Genomic DNA, 17,722 nt, shown 5'->3' with positions numbered 1-17,722 from the left:
TCCTGATAGCCCTCAATGTCTACGTGTATTTAAAATTGAGAGGTGGGCAACGACGCCAGGGGTGAGGTGTACACCCTGATGGTACTTTGGACTCTGTGTAGCGTGCCCACCCCCAAGATCCTATATCGTTAGCTTCATAGCATAATTGCCTAAGTCATTTGACTAAGTCAATGACTTAGGCACTTATGCTATGAAGCTAACGATATGTATGTGTAATGAGGGTGTGAGTAATGTGAATGTCTAAGTTGTGGGATAAAATTGAGGCAGAGGCAGCCAGAAGGGGACAGAGGGGGGGGTAGCCTCCTCTTCACCCTGGTGACATACCCCTACTCCAAGGCCCTGCATGTGTGGGTGGTTGTGGTGGAGCGGGAAGAGGGAGGCAGCTGGAGATGGGGAGGGAAGGAAGGGAGGGGCAGGTAACCCCTCCCTGGGGCCAGCTCCCCCGCTGACCCCAGTAGGCACTCCCATACTCCGCGACCCGCCAGGGAAAGGAGGCCCAGGCCCATCCAGACCGGGGCCCAGCGCAGCAGCACCCCCCAGCCCCACAGAGCCCAGGACAGTCCACCCAACCCCACCACAGAGAAAACTGCACCCACCCCCCCATCCACTCATCTTCCAGACTACATGAGACGATAGACGCCCAGGCTGAGATCTTCCTCCACCTCTCCTGTATCTCCCCCTCCTGCAGAGAGTTCCTGAGGAGAGGAAAGCTCCTGCAAGGTGTGACAATCTCCCCCACCAGTTGAAGAGCCCCCCAGGTGGCTCGACACACCGGCGGCATCATGCGCCAGGGATGGGCCCCCATGCACCCACCCGCCCACAACCCCGGCAACACACAAACCAGGACCCAAGGCCCCGAGGCCCGACCAGGGCCCCAGCCCAGAGACAGAGCGCCCCCAGAACCTCACGCCCATCCCGGACCCACCCAGGGGCAGACAGGCTACCAGGTCAGTAACCCACGTCCGTCAGCACAGACCCTCCCCTAGCCCCGCTGCACGCAGCCACGAGGAAACAGTCAGAAAAGAGCCCACGGGCTCAAATTCAGAAACTCATGTGCCCCCCCCCCCCCCCCCCCCCCAAAAAAAAATAAAATAAAATAAAATAAAATAAAATGAAAAAATTTTGACCAAAAAAATAAAAAAAGAATGTGATGCTAACACCGTGATTCTATAGTGAGGAAGAGGATTTGAGATTAAAAACACGTCAGCAGCTGGAGAAACGCTCCCCGTTTAATCACAACAGCACAACAGCACCTCTCGCTGGCCTGTACAAATCATTTTACTTGGCTCAACCCGAGGCCTTTCAGGCCATTAACTCCAAACAGTTCATTTGAGTATTTTTAATTTTTGGTAGGCAAAGCACTTTATATTGCAGGGTAAAGACCTACTGTGACAGCACTGAGCAGCTCCTTCAGTGGGAGACTGCGGCACCCACGGTGTGGGACGGAGAGATTTCGCAGGTCTTTCCTCCCCACTGCTGTCAGACTCCATAATAAAGACTTTAACTGATCAAGCACACACATCCATACATATGAAATAATACTAAGTGCAATAATCCTTTCTGTCATTGTTGTATTTTTACTCAGTTGTATATAGTATTTGTATTTGTATTCTATTTTTATCTTATTGTATATTTATTTTATTTTATTTTATTCTACTGTATATAGTATTTTATTTTATTCTATTCTGTACAGTTGTGTACTGTATTTATTCTTATTGTATTCTAATTTTTGCCTCATAACTTTTGCACTGTCCACTTCCTGCTGTGACAAAACAAATTTCCCACGTGTGGGACTAATAAAGGTTATCTTATCTTATCTTATCTTACAACAACTTTAAGGTAAGCTAATGGCTCAGTCTCACTGACTTTGACAGTTTATCAGCATTCATTGCTGGATTATCAGAAATAGATTGCAAACTGATCCCAGTCAATCACAGACTGATATCATATTGACTCAGCAGGCAGACAGACTCCCTGACATTTATTAACTGTACTTACTGCACGGGAGCAGAGAGTCCAAGATGAGTCCGTCTCTGTTGTGACTTTATGAGATTTCCAAATCATTGCATTTACATTTTAAAACACAGAGTTTGTAAAACTGTGATTCAAATTAATTTAATTTGAGCTCATTGTTCTCCTGCTGGGCCCCATCTGTTGGTTCATGCTCACTGCTCTGAGACTGTGTGGCTTGTAAAAGCAACAGTATATTCTCAGCACAAAGCAGAGCACGTTACTTCACAGCAGTGTAAACCACAGCCATTCATTTCCCCTCAGGAGTGGAAATCAAAATGATTCAAGTCTTAACATTTATTGAAGGCTGTGTGGGAGCGCTGAGTAAACAAGTGCTGCTGTGGAGCTAATTTGGAGCTAACTGCTTTATGTTTAAATTCACAGGGTGATTCTCTTCAGTATTACTGGTCAACAACTGCACATAATCCACACTGGAACTGTTTGTGTGTGAAAGCAGTTACAAAACTAAAGCAGCTCCTGTTACATGTGCTAATGTGTTGTTGGCTGAGGCTCAGGAGGTTACAGAGCAGATCACTTTCTAGTCTCCCCGTCTAAATGAAAGTGTTGTGTAAAAAAACACCAGTGTTATCCTTTTACTGTCTGATATGTTGTACAGGGTGTATCAGAAAGAAACCTCAGGTCAGCTGACCACACAGTCCAAGTTAAAGTCCTCCTGGAGCTCAGTGCACTGGATCCAGCTCTAACTCCAGATGATGATGATGATGATGACGGTCAAACTCTTGGTTAATATGAAGGCTGTCAGGAGGCTTGTTAAGACTCATCAGAACTCTGCTGCTCCCTCTCTGCAGGTGCTGTATTCAGCTGAGACGATGATGCTGCTCGTCTTCAGCTGTGTGGGTGGAGCAGCAGCAGAGGTGGAGGCTGGAGGATGGTGTGGATGCATTAGCACGTCTGGTGTGTAACAGCCTTTAACCTGCTGTGGGTCAGACTTTATCACCAGACTATCACTGCTGGGCCTCACTGACGTTCTCGAGAACATCGTAACCCAGGATTTTTAAATTGATATCACAGACCACAACCTTAAAGTCAAGGTCAAAGGTCAAGTGTTCTGAAAAGCTTGTGAACTCAGTTTGATGTGTTTCAATAGAGCTTCCACAAATAACAGGTGATGAAGTAAAATCACTGTTCAGTCTTGCGTGCAGGTAAGAATAGACAGTGACTGAGAGCGTTCATGCGTTTAAGGTGGAATAGATTGTGTTCGCTCTGGTGATTCAGCTGTTTCAGGGCTGATCAGCTGTTCTACAACTTTTACCTCAGAGGATTTGTGGCACCTACAGATTCTCCTGTACCTGCCAGCACACTGACACTTTGACTATCACAGGCCTGTGTGTGGACATGTGGACGCTCTGTGTAACAATGATATTCATTTTAGCACTACTTACTACTGACATGCAAGAGAGGAAGACCAGGGTTCATTTCTTTGCTTATATCTTTCTAAATGCAGGGTAATGACTGTGTAATGTGTTGAATTTAATGTAGTGGACTGTCTGAGTGGGTTTGCTGATAAGCTGAGGTAGTAGAAGATAAGCAGCTCTGTCTCTGCTGCACTGAACGAGTCCTCTGAGCTTCAGCCGCAGACACAAATGATGTGGATGATGTTGAAGCTGATGGGAGTGGTGGGAGGATTGTTGTAGTAGGTGTGACAGAGCATAAGCGAGTGATTGAAGGAGAATAATTAGTTGATTAAGATTAAATTAAATGTCTATAGATGTCTGTGAAACACTCAGCTTGGTGGCTGGCGTTGAAGTGTTTTCATAAGCTTTCCTGTTGTGACTTTGCATTTTCTCCCTGCATGAAACTCATTCATAATGCATGACTTGGTGATCCTGAGCTGGCCGTGGATGTGGGGTTAAATGTGGCTCATCGGCTGCTTTGCACAGTGCAAACCCTTCATAGCCCTTCATTTGTAATTCTGCTAAATTAAGCCACCGTCTTTACTGCTGCTCTGGTCAGTGCATCACGTCTCAGTTCACATCAATAATGCTCAAATATTTACTGCCTCTCAGTGAATGAGTCAGCTGCAGTAAAAGCCTGGTCTCCATCACAGTAATTACAGGGCAGCTTTTTAGCTAGTGGTCATTTTTAGTTGGCTTGTGCTGCTCAAACGTTCACGCCGTCATGTGAATGATGTCTGTGGCGTGTGTGGGATCAGAGAAGGTTTACGGGGAGTTTTTGCTTATTTAATAATTGTTCAAAAAATGCCAACACCTTCCAAATCTGAGACTTTCTCTGAGAAACGGAGAGCTGCAGTCTGCTCTTCAGGTTTTCTTGTATGTGTGGATCTGAATATCAGGATGGAGCTTCATGAATGCCACAGAGTTTGCATGAATCACTGTGATGTGATCAAAGCTAAAAGACCTTTTCTGTCCACTGTCTGATAACAAACACTGACCGGGATTAAAATGGAACTTTGATGACATGTGAATGCAGTTGGTCAGGATAAATTAAAGGTGGTGATTGTGTGTTACTTTATTTAACTGAAATCTGTGGATTTACCTTTTATTTCTTGGCATTTGTTCAATCAAAAAGCTTAAAATGCTCATGTAAATGAACCCAGAGTTAAAAAAAGAAAAGAAAAGAAAGAAAAACATAAAAACTCTTTGGAAGCAAAATGTCTCTGGTCAGGTGAAACTTCTGTCCCACTGTGACGACTCTGAGAATAGACTGAGTCTGTATTGATCGCTCAGTGCATTATGTGCTGAGTCAGTTGAATCTGACACTGCTTGCTGCCACACACTGCTCTAGTGTGTGCACACACCTATCTAACAGATGGCCATATAAGGTAAAGCATCCAGGACATCAGTGTAACCAGCAAACAAAGAGAAATGAAACTGTGAGAGATTCAGTTCTTGAGTGTTTCATGCAGGCAGATCCTGATTATATCAGCACAGCTTTTAATTTCTTATTTTCTCATGTTCACAGAGTATCTTCACTCCACATGTAGAGTTGGCTCCACTACCCCGAATGCTGAACTACAAACCAAGTCCAGCATAGTTTAGCTTTCTTTGCATTAGCTGGCTCATAAAACCTCAGTCAGATATAAACTTCACAAACACCTGGCAGGAGTTTGTGGAGGACCTGAGCTTCCTCCTCTCCCTGAGCATCGTCTACTACGTCAGTGAGGTCCTGCCTTTCTCAAGGTGGAGGCAGTAAAATAAATGAAGATCCTCGTGTAGAACAAAAACCCTGTTTGCTCTGTTACAAGCTTTATATTGCTGATGTTTTGTATCTTTGATTTTCATTGTTTTCTCCCCACTTGTTATTTACTCAAATGTTTTTGGTATGAACTTTTTTTTTCCTTGTTGTCTTTATTTTACACAAATACCTGCAGCTGTTGTTTAAAAATGTCTCGCTATGTGCAATAAATGAATAAAATCTCATAATGACTGTAATCTTCATCAGGTTAGAGTGTCAGTTTGTTATTATCTCAACTTTATTGGCAAACAGCAGCTTCCCTGAGATTTTTATAAAGAGCAAAGTAAACAGAGTGAAGACTGTAAATCTCTATAAACAAACAGGACAAGTTCTCGCTGTAAATGAATAATTTTAATATAAAAGGGGACTAAATAAGTAAGCAGAATAAACAATAAAACAGTTCTGAAGAATGAAGAATTTTGTAAAGTTGTCTGAGGAGCTTTGAAAGAAAGCGACTGGACGTTCACCTCTTCTTCTCCACTTTAAGGGTTGAGTTGTTTTTCGTTTTCAGCTCATCATTTATAAAGTCAGGGTTCCCGTTTGACTTTAGCATGTGTTGTTGGTCACAGTCTGATTCTCTGCTCCCTTCAGCCCCTCCTCCTCCTCTTTGCCGTTGCAGAGGTGTCCATCACCGTTGTTGATGCTAACATTTTTCAAGTTTATTTCTTCCTGCTCTGAGGATCCTCCACTGAAACCTTGAGTGTGCACATTGAATTTCCTGTCCCTCAGAAACCAGCCGAGCCAAACCAGCAGGGCAACGATCACAAATACAGCTGCTGTTATGAAGAATGTTCTCCACGACCAGTCGGAGCACTCTGATGGCTGCAGAGGACAAGAAGACAGAGCAGAAATGTTAGTGAGCAGTTTTAACTGACTTTAAATGCTTTCAGTTAAAGTTAAAATAAAACATTTTACACCGTAAAGCTTAACGTAAGGATGAGATCTTTATGTGGTGCGACAAGTGGTGAGACTGAAGGTTGGACAGCAGATGTGGGGACATTAAAATTGCAGAAAATTGTAGAATTTCGGTCAAACAGGAAAAACAGGGGCTTCTGGTTTTTATGGAGCTTCTGCGACCATTATGACACTGACTATGAGGCTCTGAAAGAGCTGCTTCCACCGAGTTATCAAAGCCCATGACTGCCATAAAGGCCTCCCCCGATCATCAGAATACATTTCTTGTTGAGCTGGGCTCTGTTATCTGTGTGGTTGTGTGGAAGAATACCTCAGTAGACCTTTAATGTTCACAGTGAAGTCTAAAACTAATGCAGTCTGTGTTCTTACCCTCTCTGTGGTTGTAGGCTGTGATGTGGTGCTCGGTGGTGTCGGTGGTGTGGAGACGTGCAGGCGGACAGCGGAGCGGTGTTTCTCCACTTTGTCGATGTCACAGTAATAAACTCCTCTTTCTCTCGCCTCGGCTCGCTTTATGATGAGGGACAGGTTTGCTCGTTGGTCCCAGTCTGATGGTATTGAGACCCGGCTTTCATCAAAGCTTTTTCCATATGTGGTTTTTCCCGACCGGACATCCAGCACCACCTCTCCATCTCTCCTCCAGCGCACAGACTTCACCCACTGACCTGCTGTGATGGAGCGGCACGGGAGGATGGCATCCTCGCCCTCGTGTACAAAAACATCAGAAGGTATGAATACCTGCAGCTGTGCACTCTCTTCTTTCTTGTTGTTGCAGTCAAACTCGTAATAGCCTTCATCACTGATATCTGCACTGGTCAGTATCACAGAGTCGCTGCTTTGGAAAAACCTGTTAATATAACCTGGAGCCGGCTTCCAGCTGCCGTCGAGATCCCCGACCGAATGGAGGCTGTTGTCCTGCAGGCGACGTTTCAGCGTGCCTCTTCCTTTCATGCACTCCTCTGTGAGGGGAAACGTTACATCGTCTCCTGCAGCGGCTTGAATCAGTTTCCCAGAAACGCCGCTGATAAAAAGAAGAGGAATGAGCGTAGAGACCGAAAAACGTGTCATCTTGTCAGTGTGGCAGCAAAGTGAGCCGCACAGCAGCTGACTCTTTTTATCTGCAGATGCCTCTGGTTATGACTCCTTGTGCCAACCAATGCACCACCCTCAGAGAAACCACAGGAAACCACAGAGTGGGTGAGTGCTCAAAGGGCCTGTTAGTGTTGGTGTATGAGGTGAGATTGGTACCCAGCACAGACTTTTAAGCCGGCGAGGCATGATAGCGGATGGCGCTCAGGTGCGTCCGCCTCCCTTGCAGCCGCCTCACAGACCACGTCCCGCCACAACCACCTTTATAAATCTTCACAGTCTGAACTCTCTTTGACAAGATTTCTTGTAATACTTCTCCACGCTTCTTGATGGACATTCGAAGTCTTTGTTTCTGCCTTTAGATGATCCCACATGTTGAGTCCCAGGATCTGGGGAGGCCAATCCATGACTGATAGTGTGTGTGTTTTTCTATCCAGGTATGATTTTACTGCACTGACTGTGTGTTTGGGATCCTTGTCATGCTGAAATGAGGCTGCTATATAATTTTGGCACACCTCAGTGTGTTTCTCCTGTTTCTAGTTTGGCTTCTTGCCAGTCACATGTTTGGAACAATTAGTGTGTTTTTTTGACAGGCTGCTGCTAACAAAGTACCCAGTGAAACAGTTTTAAACCATTTCACTGCCCATTCAGGAGTTAGCTACCTGAATGATTGGTCAGTGTTAGTAACTTAACAAAAACCAAGAACACTTCCTTAACCTCTAGGCCCTCCTGCCCACATATGTGGACATCACATTTTGAGTTGTGCCTGATAAAGTGCCTGATATCTGCTTACGAGGACATTATAGTGCCTCTGTTTTATCAAACTTTTAAATGAATATCCTCATATGTGGCTCTCATTTTTCTTAGAAACAAAAATCAGGTAAAAAAAAAAATCTGGCGATTCTTTGTTTTTACATTCATCAGGTCCCAATCAGCCCAAATATCAAAGAGAAATTAAAAATGCATGCTGTGGAGGAGTTTGGGTCTTAGGAGGTTAAGAAGCCATAAAACACTTTACTTTTACATGTTTTTGTGCTTTAGGAGCTTCACTCTGAATCCTGACCTCCTTTATTTCACAGTATATAGGAACAGTTAAGAGAGGTTAGTAACATCTGGAAGACTCAGACTGATGCAGAGATCAGATCTGATCCTTTCAGTTCTTCTGGTTACTGAAGCTGCTTCTTTGTCCGTCTTACTGTTCAGTGGTGCGAAAAAGTGTTTGACTCCTTTGAGATTTTTTAAAAAAATGTTTGTCACTTGTTTCAGATCACTAAATTTAAATATTAGACAAAGATAACACCAGTAGTTTATTATTACAATTATTATTAATCCAAACCTATATGGCTCTGTGTAAAAAAATGGATGTTTGTGTGTGACTATAACTGTGTCAGTAAAATAAACATCGCTTCAAGACACGTTTTACAGTTTTCTGTAACAAAATCAGAAATAAGATGGATTAATAGTCATGAGGGGACTCTTTATTAAGAACTTGAAACTGTTCATCTGCTGCAGTGTCTCTTTGGCCAGCACCAGTGTGCTCTCCCTGGTATCACGTGTTCATGTGAAGCAGAGAGCGCTTACCTGGAATGACTAAGACACAGTTGTGGTGTTTGTAAGTTGTCTCTTCACCACACGTACTCACATGCTATGAAGCTTAACTTCTTTTAATTTCATTTTTTGTTCTTGTTTACTTCAATGGAAACGACTTGTCTGTAAATGGTCACGAAACAGAAAGAGTTTCGATGCTTCCTGTTCAAAGCGTAGCGACTCAAACTGTGTGTAAAGCCTCCCACATCTGTGTGACTGACAGTAACATCAGTGGCTGACTAGCTGATTCTCTGTAGATTGACATCATCTTTATGAGTTGTGAGTGGCATTGCTTTCATAATCAATCACAAAAAATATCTTAGCTTCAGTTTTGTTTCTTTAAATAAATCCAGTTTTTAACGTAACTGTGTCAGACCTGACATATCTTTCTTTTGTAAGAAAATAAAATCTGAAAAAGTAAAAGTATCATTACTTTTTCTTGAAACTACAAATAGTCTGGTTTGCTGATGTTAATAGTGGCTTTATGGTTGAAAACATTTGGTTAACACAACTTTGTATCTGCACTGACTGTATAGTCAGTTAAGTTTAGGCTGGAGTTTATCAACATCACTGTGTTTAAAGATTTGAATTTTTAATAAAATGTCTGTAGACACCTGATAGCCTCATAGGCTGAACTGACTTTGGAGATCTAACAATTTTCACTTTACTAGTCAATCCTGATCACTAAGGAGGTCTTAGCTTTGGCGAGTTAAGAGACACCGTAGAACCTTCAGCAGCACCGACTAAAAGATTTAAGTGTATGTATACATTTGACCTGTGTGGATTAGAGGAAAGTGTAGTGGTTTTCACAGTCACCTAACGAGCAAAAGATCCTCAGTTTGATCCTGGGAGGAGACATTATTTCCCTTTGGATTTGGCAAAAATCTGCCAAGTCAAACATGTGGAGCTACGCTGTGTGGTGACCCCTTGTGAAGAAGGGAGCAGCTTTTTATATGCTGTTAAAGATGTATGCTGTATCATTTTACCCAGGAAAAAGGAGACTTCAAATAAATTATTTAAAGCCCAAAATTACTATGACATTACTTTTTAAAAACTTTTTTAACTTGTTTTTTTTTTTCTTGCATCCACGATGAGAATCTGTGAAGCCGACAGCAAGATAAACATGACTCGCAGAGCTAAAATCAGCATATGAAAGCCCTCTAGCTGGAAAAGTCAAAGTTCCTTTTTAACATTGGTTTACATTTTGTTTTGGTTGTGAAGATTTTGGATGTGAGTTTGTAAGAGATGCAACACTAATTGCACATCTAGCAGATTTAAAACAGCAGAATGCAATTCCAAATAAAGATTTTATTTCTAGCTGATGTTATTAGGAACAGTTAAGAGAGGTTAGTAACAATGGGAAGACTCAGACTGATGCAGAGATCAGAATTCCGATTACTGAAGCTGCTTCTTTGTCAGTCTTACTGTTCAGTGGTGTGAAAAAGTGTTTGACTCCTTTGGTTTTGAGGTTTCCTGTTTAGCGACACGCTGAGTCAGAACAAGCATGGATGCGCTAAAATGTGTTCCCCACATTGAACAGTGAAAATGAGCAAACATTTGCCAGTGGTTTTTGGCTGACTTCCTGAGAATGAAGCTTTTTGTAGCAAAATATAAAGAAGTAGAGTGTCTTTGCTCCTTTTTTGTTCTCAAACTGTTCTCCTCTAGAAGCTCAGTCTGGCTGGAGTTCGTTTTTTCTCTCCCTGTCTTCCCTCATGAATTACATATTTCATTGTTTCCATCCTACCTCTCTCCGACCTGCCCTAATATGATGTCTGTGAAATGAATGTACGAACGGAAGGGGGTCCAATTTCACTGCATATTTGTCACTGCACATGACAAAGAAAGGGCTATCTATCTATGATGTGTAAGTTAAATCTGTTGTCTTTTTTTTTAAAGCTTCTGTTTGAAAAGATGAGCCTTTAACATAAACTGAAGCCCATGATAGTACAGATGGTCTCTGTTAAAACTGAGATTTGAATCTCAATGAGATTTTTACCTGGATAAATAAAGGATTCATAAAATATAACACTACAATCAGCAAATCAAACAGGAGGTCTGTATGTGGACTGGAGGCACTTTTTTGAAAACATCAAACGTCCTCACTCAGACAGGAAGTAGACAGTTTATTTAGAAAATATATATACAAATATAGGCATAGATGCAATGAAACAGATCAAATGAAGTTTTAATCTAAAATCATATGTGAATGGTCATTGTTATCATTTGTGACTATGAAAACATCGACATTATTAAAATGCACACTAAACACTAAAGCACGTTCATAAAAGCTGGCATTGTGCAGGAGACGCAGCTGCTGGCAGATGTGCTGAAGAGGAGGAGGAAGAGGAGAGGTTCTCATGATCCATCTAGGCTACATTTGCTCGACCGCAGTGTCTGCATTAGGCACCTCTGGGGCAGCATGTGTGATCAGTGATGGGAATAACAGCATTGCTTTTTTCAATAACGAGTAATCTAACTAATTACTATTTCTATTGTTACAACGTTACTAACAGGGAAATGCAGTCCGTTACTATTTTTCAACAAACAGACGGTTGAAGCTGTGTTCAGTTTACCGCGTCTTATATCAGTTGCACGGAAGTAGCTGTAAGTAATCTGGACGCTACAGCTTTAAGCAGCTGCGCGCGCTCCCGCGGACGGTAATCATGATCACTATCTAGCACAGAGCTTCCCAAAGTGTGGGGCCCGCCACCTAGGGAGAGCGCAGAGCCATTGCAGGGTGGGGGGGGGGGCGCTGTATGAAAAGGGAGAAAAAAAACAACGTTTGGACACTGCTAGCACGGGGCGCCCACAAAAACGCAAAGCAGGAGATGACGCATCGCTGAACATGTTTCCAAACCAACTTCATTCTAAGCCAAAGACTAGAACATATGGTGAAGCAAATCTTCCCTTTGGTTTCACCTGCACAAGTGCTGAGGTAGGTCTCCCCTGCAGAATTGGTTTTCCCTTTAGTTGGGAGCACGCGCTGGGCTGTTCAAATCACAGACAAACAGTGTCCTACAGCTGTTTATGTTCTTAAACCCATTTTGCACAGAGAGGCATTTTTTGAAAAATGTATTGATAGCAATGTTGAATATTATTACACAGGAAAAAAAACAACTACATGTAAAATAATTGCAAAATAATAATTACAGTTTTTACCGAATGCCTAAACCCTAACTGTGATTCCTGTAGCACAATTTCTAAAACCATTCAGACTTATAGCAAAACCACTCACTGAGTTTGCAAAACTAAAAGCACAAAAACTGCTTTGCACTCAGTTTGCAATTTTGTAACACACACTTTGCAAAACTGTAGGCACAATTCACTGCACAACACTCAATTACCAAATTTCCAACACACTCCTAGCAAAAGTATACACATGTATGGCTATCATTAACACTAATTTGCCAACTGTCTGGCACACTTTCACATGTGAAAACTTTTTTAGATAATTAGTTCACTTTGCAATCAGCCTAAGCACTATAAACAGGCCACAGGTAAGCTGTCCATGTGGAGTACAATGGAAGGAGCAGTAAGAGCGAGAAGAGTGAGAATCAGAGGAGGCCGAGGGAGAGGACGTGGAGGTGAAGAAGTTGGAGGAAGAGGACGTGGAGGAGCAAGAAGAGGACGAGGAGGGGAAAGAGGAAGGGTAAGAAGAGTAAGAAACAGAATAACTGATGACATCAGAGCTACAATAGTGGACCATGTCATCAACCATGGGATGACCCTGAGGGAAGCTGGCCAACGTGTTCAGCCTAAACTGAGCCGCTACACTGTGGCAAGCATCATTAGGACATTTCGAAATGAGAATCGGTTAGTACTTTGTAGCACTGCCATACTCTAATGAGAAACACAACAGTACCATACATGCAAAAATACTGAAATTGTTACTTTACAGAATTGCTAGACGTCCAGATGTTGGGGGCAGAGGCAGAATGTTCGCTCCAGAGCAAGAGACCCATATAGTGAACATGGTGATTGCCAATAATGCAATAAGACTGCGTGAAATACAGCAGCGCATAATGGATGATGACACCATCTTTCAAAATATACACAGTGCAAGCATTTCTACACTAAGTCGTGTACTTGCGCGCCACAGAATAAGAATGAAGCAAATTTACAGAGTTCCTTTCGAGAGAAACACAGAACGTGTAAAGCAACTGCGATATGACTATGTGCAGGTAAGCTAGTGTCATTGGTTCTGAATTTGGAAGTGCATACTGTAGTGCTGTGCACGGGCCTGATGTGTTGCATTTGTTTTGTCTTGTCCAGAGAGTGATGGAACTAGAAGCAGATGCAATGGGACATGAGCTACTTTTTGTAGATGAGGCCGGTTTTAACCTCAGTAAAACCAGGAGACGTGGCAGGACCATTATTGGACACCGTGCCATCATCAATGTCCCAGGACAACGTGGTGGTAACATAACCATGTGTGCAGCTATAAGCCAAAATGGTGTTGTTCACCATCATGCAACCATAGGCCCATACAACACTGCACACATTATTGCATTCCTGGACACCTTGCATGACATGCTCACTGTTCAGAGACCAGAGCAGACCCGATATGTCATCATATGGGACAATGTTAGTTTCCATAGAGCTGCTTTGGTCCGCAACTGGTTTACAGACCATCCATCCTTCATGGCACTCAACCTCCCTCCATACTCTCCATTCTTGAATCCCATCGAGGAGTTCTTCTCTGCCTGGCGCTGGAAAGTGTACGACCGTCATCCTCATCAACAGGTAGCCCTTTTACAGGCAATGGAGGAGGCATGTGGAGATATTGACCAGGCATCATGTCAGGCCTGGATACGGCATTCAAGGAGATATTTTCCCCGGTGCCTTGGACTGGAGGATGTCGCATGCGATGTGGACGGAATTTTGTGGCCGGACCCAGAAAGACGACATGATGTAGGCTGATTGTCTTTTTTTTCCTTTTATTTGTGGTATTCCTATTTTGTGTTCTGACTTTGTCTTGGTTTTGATGAGTGTGAATAAACACCAATACTTGACGTTTGGATCCTTGTATGTTTACATGACACTATGACAAAGGTGTGACCTCAAATTGACATCTGTACACAGAGAAAGCAAAAGCCAGATGTGTTTTGTATTCATACCATCAGTGTGCAGTTGGCGCATTGTGTGCTTAGTAGATGATGGCTTGTGTGTACTGTTTGATACGAAAACACCATTTTTACAAAGGTGTGAGGAGTTACAGTTTTTTCCGAATGCCTAAACCCTAACTGTGATTCCTGTAGCACAATTTCTAAAACTATTCAGACTTATAGCAAAACCACTCACAGAGTTTGCAAAACTAAAAGCACAAAAACTGCTTTGCACTCAGTTTGCAATTTTGTAACACACACTTTGCAAAACTGTAGGCACAATTCACTGCACAACACTCAATTACCAAATGTCCAACACACTCCTAGCAAAAGTATACACATGTATGGCTATCATTAACACTAATTTGCCAACTGTCTGGCACACTTTCACATGTCAAAACTTTTTTAGATAATTAGTTCACTTTGCAATCAGCCTAAGCACTATAATACAGGTAAGCTGTGTGTGCGGAGTACAATGGAGGGAGCAGAAAGAGTGAGAAGTAGAGGAGGCCGAGGAAGAGGACGTGGAGGTGAAGAAGTAGGATGAAGAGGACGACAAGGACAAGGAGGAGCAAGAGGAAGACGAGGAGGGGGGAGAGGAAGATGAGGAGGGGGGAGAGGAAGATGAGGAGGGGGGAGAGGAAGGGTAAGAAGAGTAAGAAATAGAATTGCTGATGACATCAGAGCTACAATAGTGAACCATGTAATCAACCGTGGAATGACCCTGAGGGTAGCTGGCCAACGGGTCCAGCCTAACTCGAGCCGCTACACTGTAGCAAGTACCATAAGGACATCTTGAAATGAGAATCGGTTAGTACAGTCACTTCGCTCAAATATTTGTAGCACTGCCATATGCCAATGAGAAACACACCAATACCATTGATGTAAAAATACTGAAATTGTTACTTTACAGAATTGCTAGATGACCAGATGCTGGGGGCAGAGGAAGCATGTTCACTGCAGACCACGTAACCCATATAGTCATTATGGCGATTGCAAATAATCCTATACTTGGAAATAAACACTTGTGTTTGTTTTGATGTGTTTGAATAAACACCAGTACTTGAAGTTTGGATCCCTCTATGCTTATGGATCTATGACAGAAGTATGAGCTCAAACTGACATAGCCTACCTTGTGCACAGAGAAAGCAAAAGCCAGATGTGTTTTGTATTCATACCATCAGTGTGCAGCTGGCGCATTGTGTGCTTAGTAGATGATGGCTTGTGTGTACTGTTTGATACGGAAACACCATTTTTACGAAGGTGTGAAGAGTTAATCTAGCTGTGTTTGCTTTTGCAAGAGAACTACAATGTTTTGATGATTGGGTGACAGGTTTTCTTATTTGTGTGAAGAGTTTTGCAAAATTAGCCAATAGTTACAAAAAATGTGCTTAAGCAATCAGAAAAAACTGTAATTGACGCCACTGCCTTTGTAAATAGAGGGAGAGTAACTGCGTGTTTATGTGTAAGCGTGTAAAACCTCAAGATAGAGACAAAATACTGTTAATCTGACTATCTGCAATTCATCTCATGTAATGCCAATCACATGACCACTTAAAGACAAAGCAACAAAGTGATATATACCAGTTTTTAAACTGTGTTGATAGGCCACGTAAAACCAGAGTCATGATAAACAATATATACATGGAGTTTTTTCCTTAATAGTTTCGTCACGTTTACTGTCTAATAGTGTTGGTAAATTTGATTCTTTTTACTGAATCGAGTGTTAATGAGTCACTCACCAAAGTGAATCGGTTGCTTTGAGTCATTTGATTCACTGAGTCAGTTGATCAGAGTGCAAAAATTTTACATTTTCACTCAAACTTAATTTGTTTCCCTTTTCATGTAAATCCCCCTGCTAACATGAATGATTAAAAAAAAACAACAAACAACAACAACTATTTTATAGAGAAAAAAAAGAGCAAAAACATTTCTAAAATTAAGCAATTTCCTATCAAAATTGGCACATCGTTTACAAACCCTCCGCGGTCTTTCGCTACTCAGGTTTAACATGATATATAAGTCACTTAGATAACTTAAAAATGTTATTGTTTGGCTTTTTTCAGTGTTTTATTTGTTCCTGAGTAAATCGGTTTGACTTAGATTAAAGTTATAGTTTTGACACAGCTGAATAAACATTTAACAGAAAACTGATTAAACAGAAGTGTGAGATGGTTGAGAATTTACTCCTGTGTCCTGTTATATTTGAGATCAGACGGCTGAGATAATTAAACTCCACCGAGACAATCTGCAAATTTCATTTAAATTTAATAAACTATCATCTTGTCTTTATTTTTAGTTAGCACATACCTTAAACACTTCAAGCTGTAAGCTAATGATAGTTATATAAGAGCAGATGCTGCTGGTGCAGTAAGCTGTACGTTTTACGTCCAATGGATGCATGATCTGATTAGTCGACTAATCGCAAAAATAATCGGTGACTAGTTGACTATCAAAATAATTGTTTGTGGCAGTCCTCGTGGCCACCAGACTCTGGACCTCTCTTCCTCCGAGCTTGAGGTCAGTGGACTCTTTCAAGAAACAACTAAAAACTCATCTTTTCAGACTTGCATTTAGTTAATTCTTTTTTTCCCCTGGTATTTTGCACTGGTTTGTCCTGAAGCACTTTGTAAATTTGTCTTGAAAGGTGCTTTAGAAATAAAATTTTTAATTACTTACTTGATATATGATATAAGATAAGACAAGTCATGACAAGATAAGACATTCTTTCTTAGTCCACATCCAAGCAGTGGACAGGAACAAATAAACAGATTCAGCATAACCTGATAGACTTGATGAGCAACCTGGTGAAACAGCAAGCCCAGTGCCTGCCAGAGTTGGTGCAAAAGTTTGAAATGATTTTGGATTTTCTCTAAGCCACACAGGGTCGAAAGGGACTACATGCTGGTGGCATAATTCTGGCTGGATACTTAACCACTCTTTTAGCAGAACCCTTTAAACTGGTTAGTTTCTGGAACAAACTTTGCTTTTAAGCATAGTTTTCAGGAGGGATGTACTGATTTGGGCTTTCACTACAAGTTGTAAAAATATGTGTTCATTCTAGAAGTTTAAGACCAAGTTCAGAGAAAAGATTTGGCCGGTTGAAAAAAATCACTATTATCACTGTCAGTAAAAAAAAAAAATTAATAAAATCATTGTATGTATGAAGAAATTTGGCTTTTGACTACTCCAATTGATTTCACCAGCGCTTCCTTCCCCCTGCTGTGCAGCAGTAAATATTGCAGCATTATCTCAAAGGCAGATATAAAGTTGCATTCAGTTTGACATTGAATATATATGGATTCAAAGAAAGCAAACAAGCAAAAACAGAAAAAATCACTTGATGATGGTATATAAATATTTCAGTACAAAGTAAGTCATTTATAAACAGGAAATGGTGTGGGAGTTAGGTTGACATGACATTTTTTTCTAGTGATTTCATTTCTTAAAGCCAAGCAGCACATGATGCACCTGCTTCTAGATTTTTAAAAACACACAATGCAAACTTTTCTGCCATTGCCTGCAATGTTTCCTCTATCATGACAGTTAAAGTTAAATGGTCAGTGGACTGGTTCTTTTATAGTGCTTTTCTACTTTGAGCACTCTACACAACGCGTCTCATTCATACAAGCACTTTTTGTATGCTTCTTCTCCGCAAGTGCTTTTTATCTAACGTTCACATACATTCATACTATAACTCATGAATTCAGAGAACAACGTGAGATTTGTATCTTGCCTAACGATATTTGACAGATCGGGATTGAGCCACAAACCTTCCAATTAAAACCTTCCTGCTCTACTTT

General features: G+C 41.7%; 1 protein-coding gene and 1 pseudogene across 1 annotated transcript; one reads left to right on the top strand and one right to left on the bottom strand.

The window, feature by feature from the left end:
- Nucleotides 1-5,578: 5,578 nt before the first annotated feature.
- On the bottom strand, nt 5,579-7,267 carry LOC146714101 (uncharacterized). The gene is made up of 2 exons (XM_085452717.1): nt 6,511-7,267; nt 5,579-6,048 (listed from the first exon to the last, which is right to left on the bottom strand). The coding sequence occupies exons 1-2, from the start codon at nt 7,204-7,206 to the stop codon at nt 5,773-5,775; spliced, it is 972 nt and encodes a 323-aa protein (XP_085308843.1). The 5' UTR covers nt 7,207-7,267; the 3' UTR covers nt 5,579-5,772.
- A 5,517-nt stretch (nt 7,268-12,784) lies between these two features.
- LOC146714100 (uncharacterized) lies at nt 12,785-13,634 on the top strand (annotated as a pseudogene).
- The last annotated feature ends 4,088 nt before the right edge of the window (nt 13,635-17,722 follow it).

Source organism: Copadichromis virginalis, linkage group LG3, assembly GCF_057382275.1.
Source record: "Copadichromis virginalis isolate Kocher_CV1m ecotype Utaka linkage group LG3, C_Virginalis_male_GT1.1, whole genome shotgun sequence".
Lineage (NCBI taxonomy): Eukaryota > Metazoa > Chordata > Actinopteri > Cichliformes > Cichlidae > Copadichromis > Copadichromis virginalis.
Note: the sequence above shows the minus strand (reverse complement) of the source record. Positions and strands in the feature narration are given on the sequence as shown.

Coding starts and splice junctions, on each gene's coding strand:
- LOC146714101 (XM_085452717.1), bottom strand. CDS start 7,206: ATGACACGTTTTTCGGTCTCTACGCTCATTCCTCTTCTTTTTATCAGC. Junction 6,049..6,510: donor AGCCTACAACCACAGAGAGG/GTAAGAACACAG, acceptor TGTCCTCTGCAG/CCATCAGAGTGCTCCGACTG.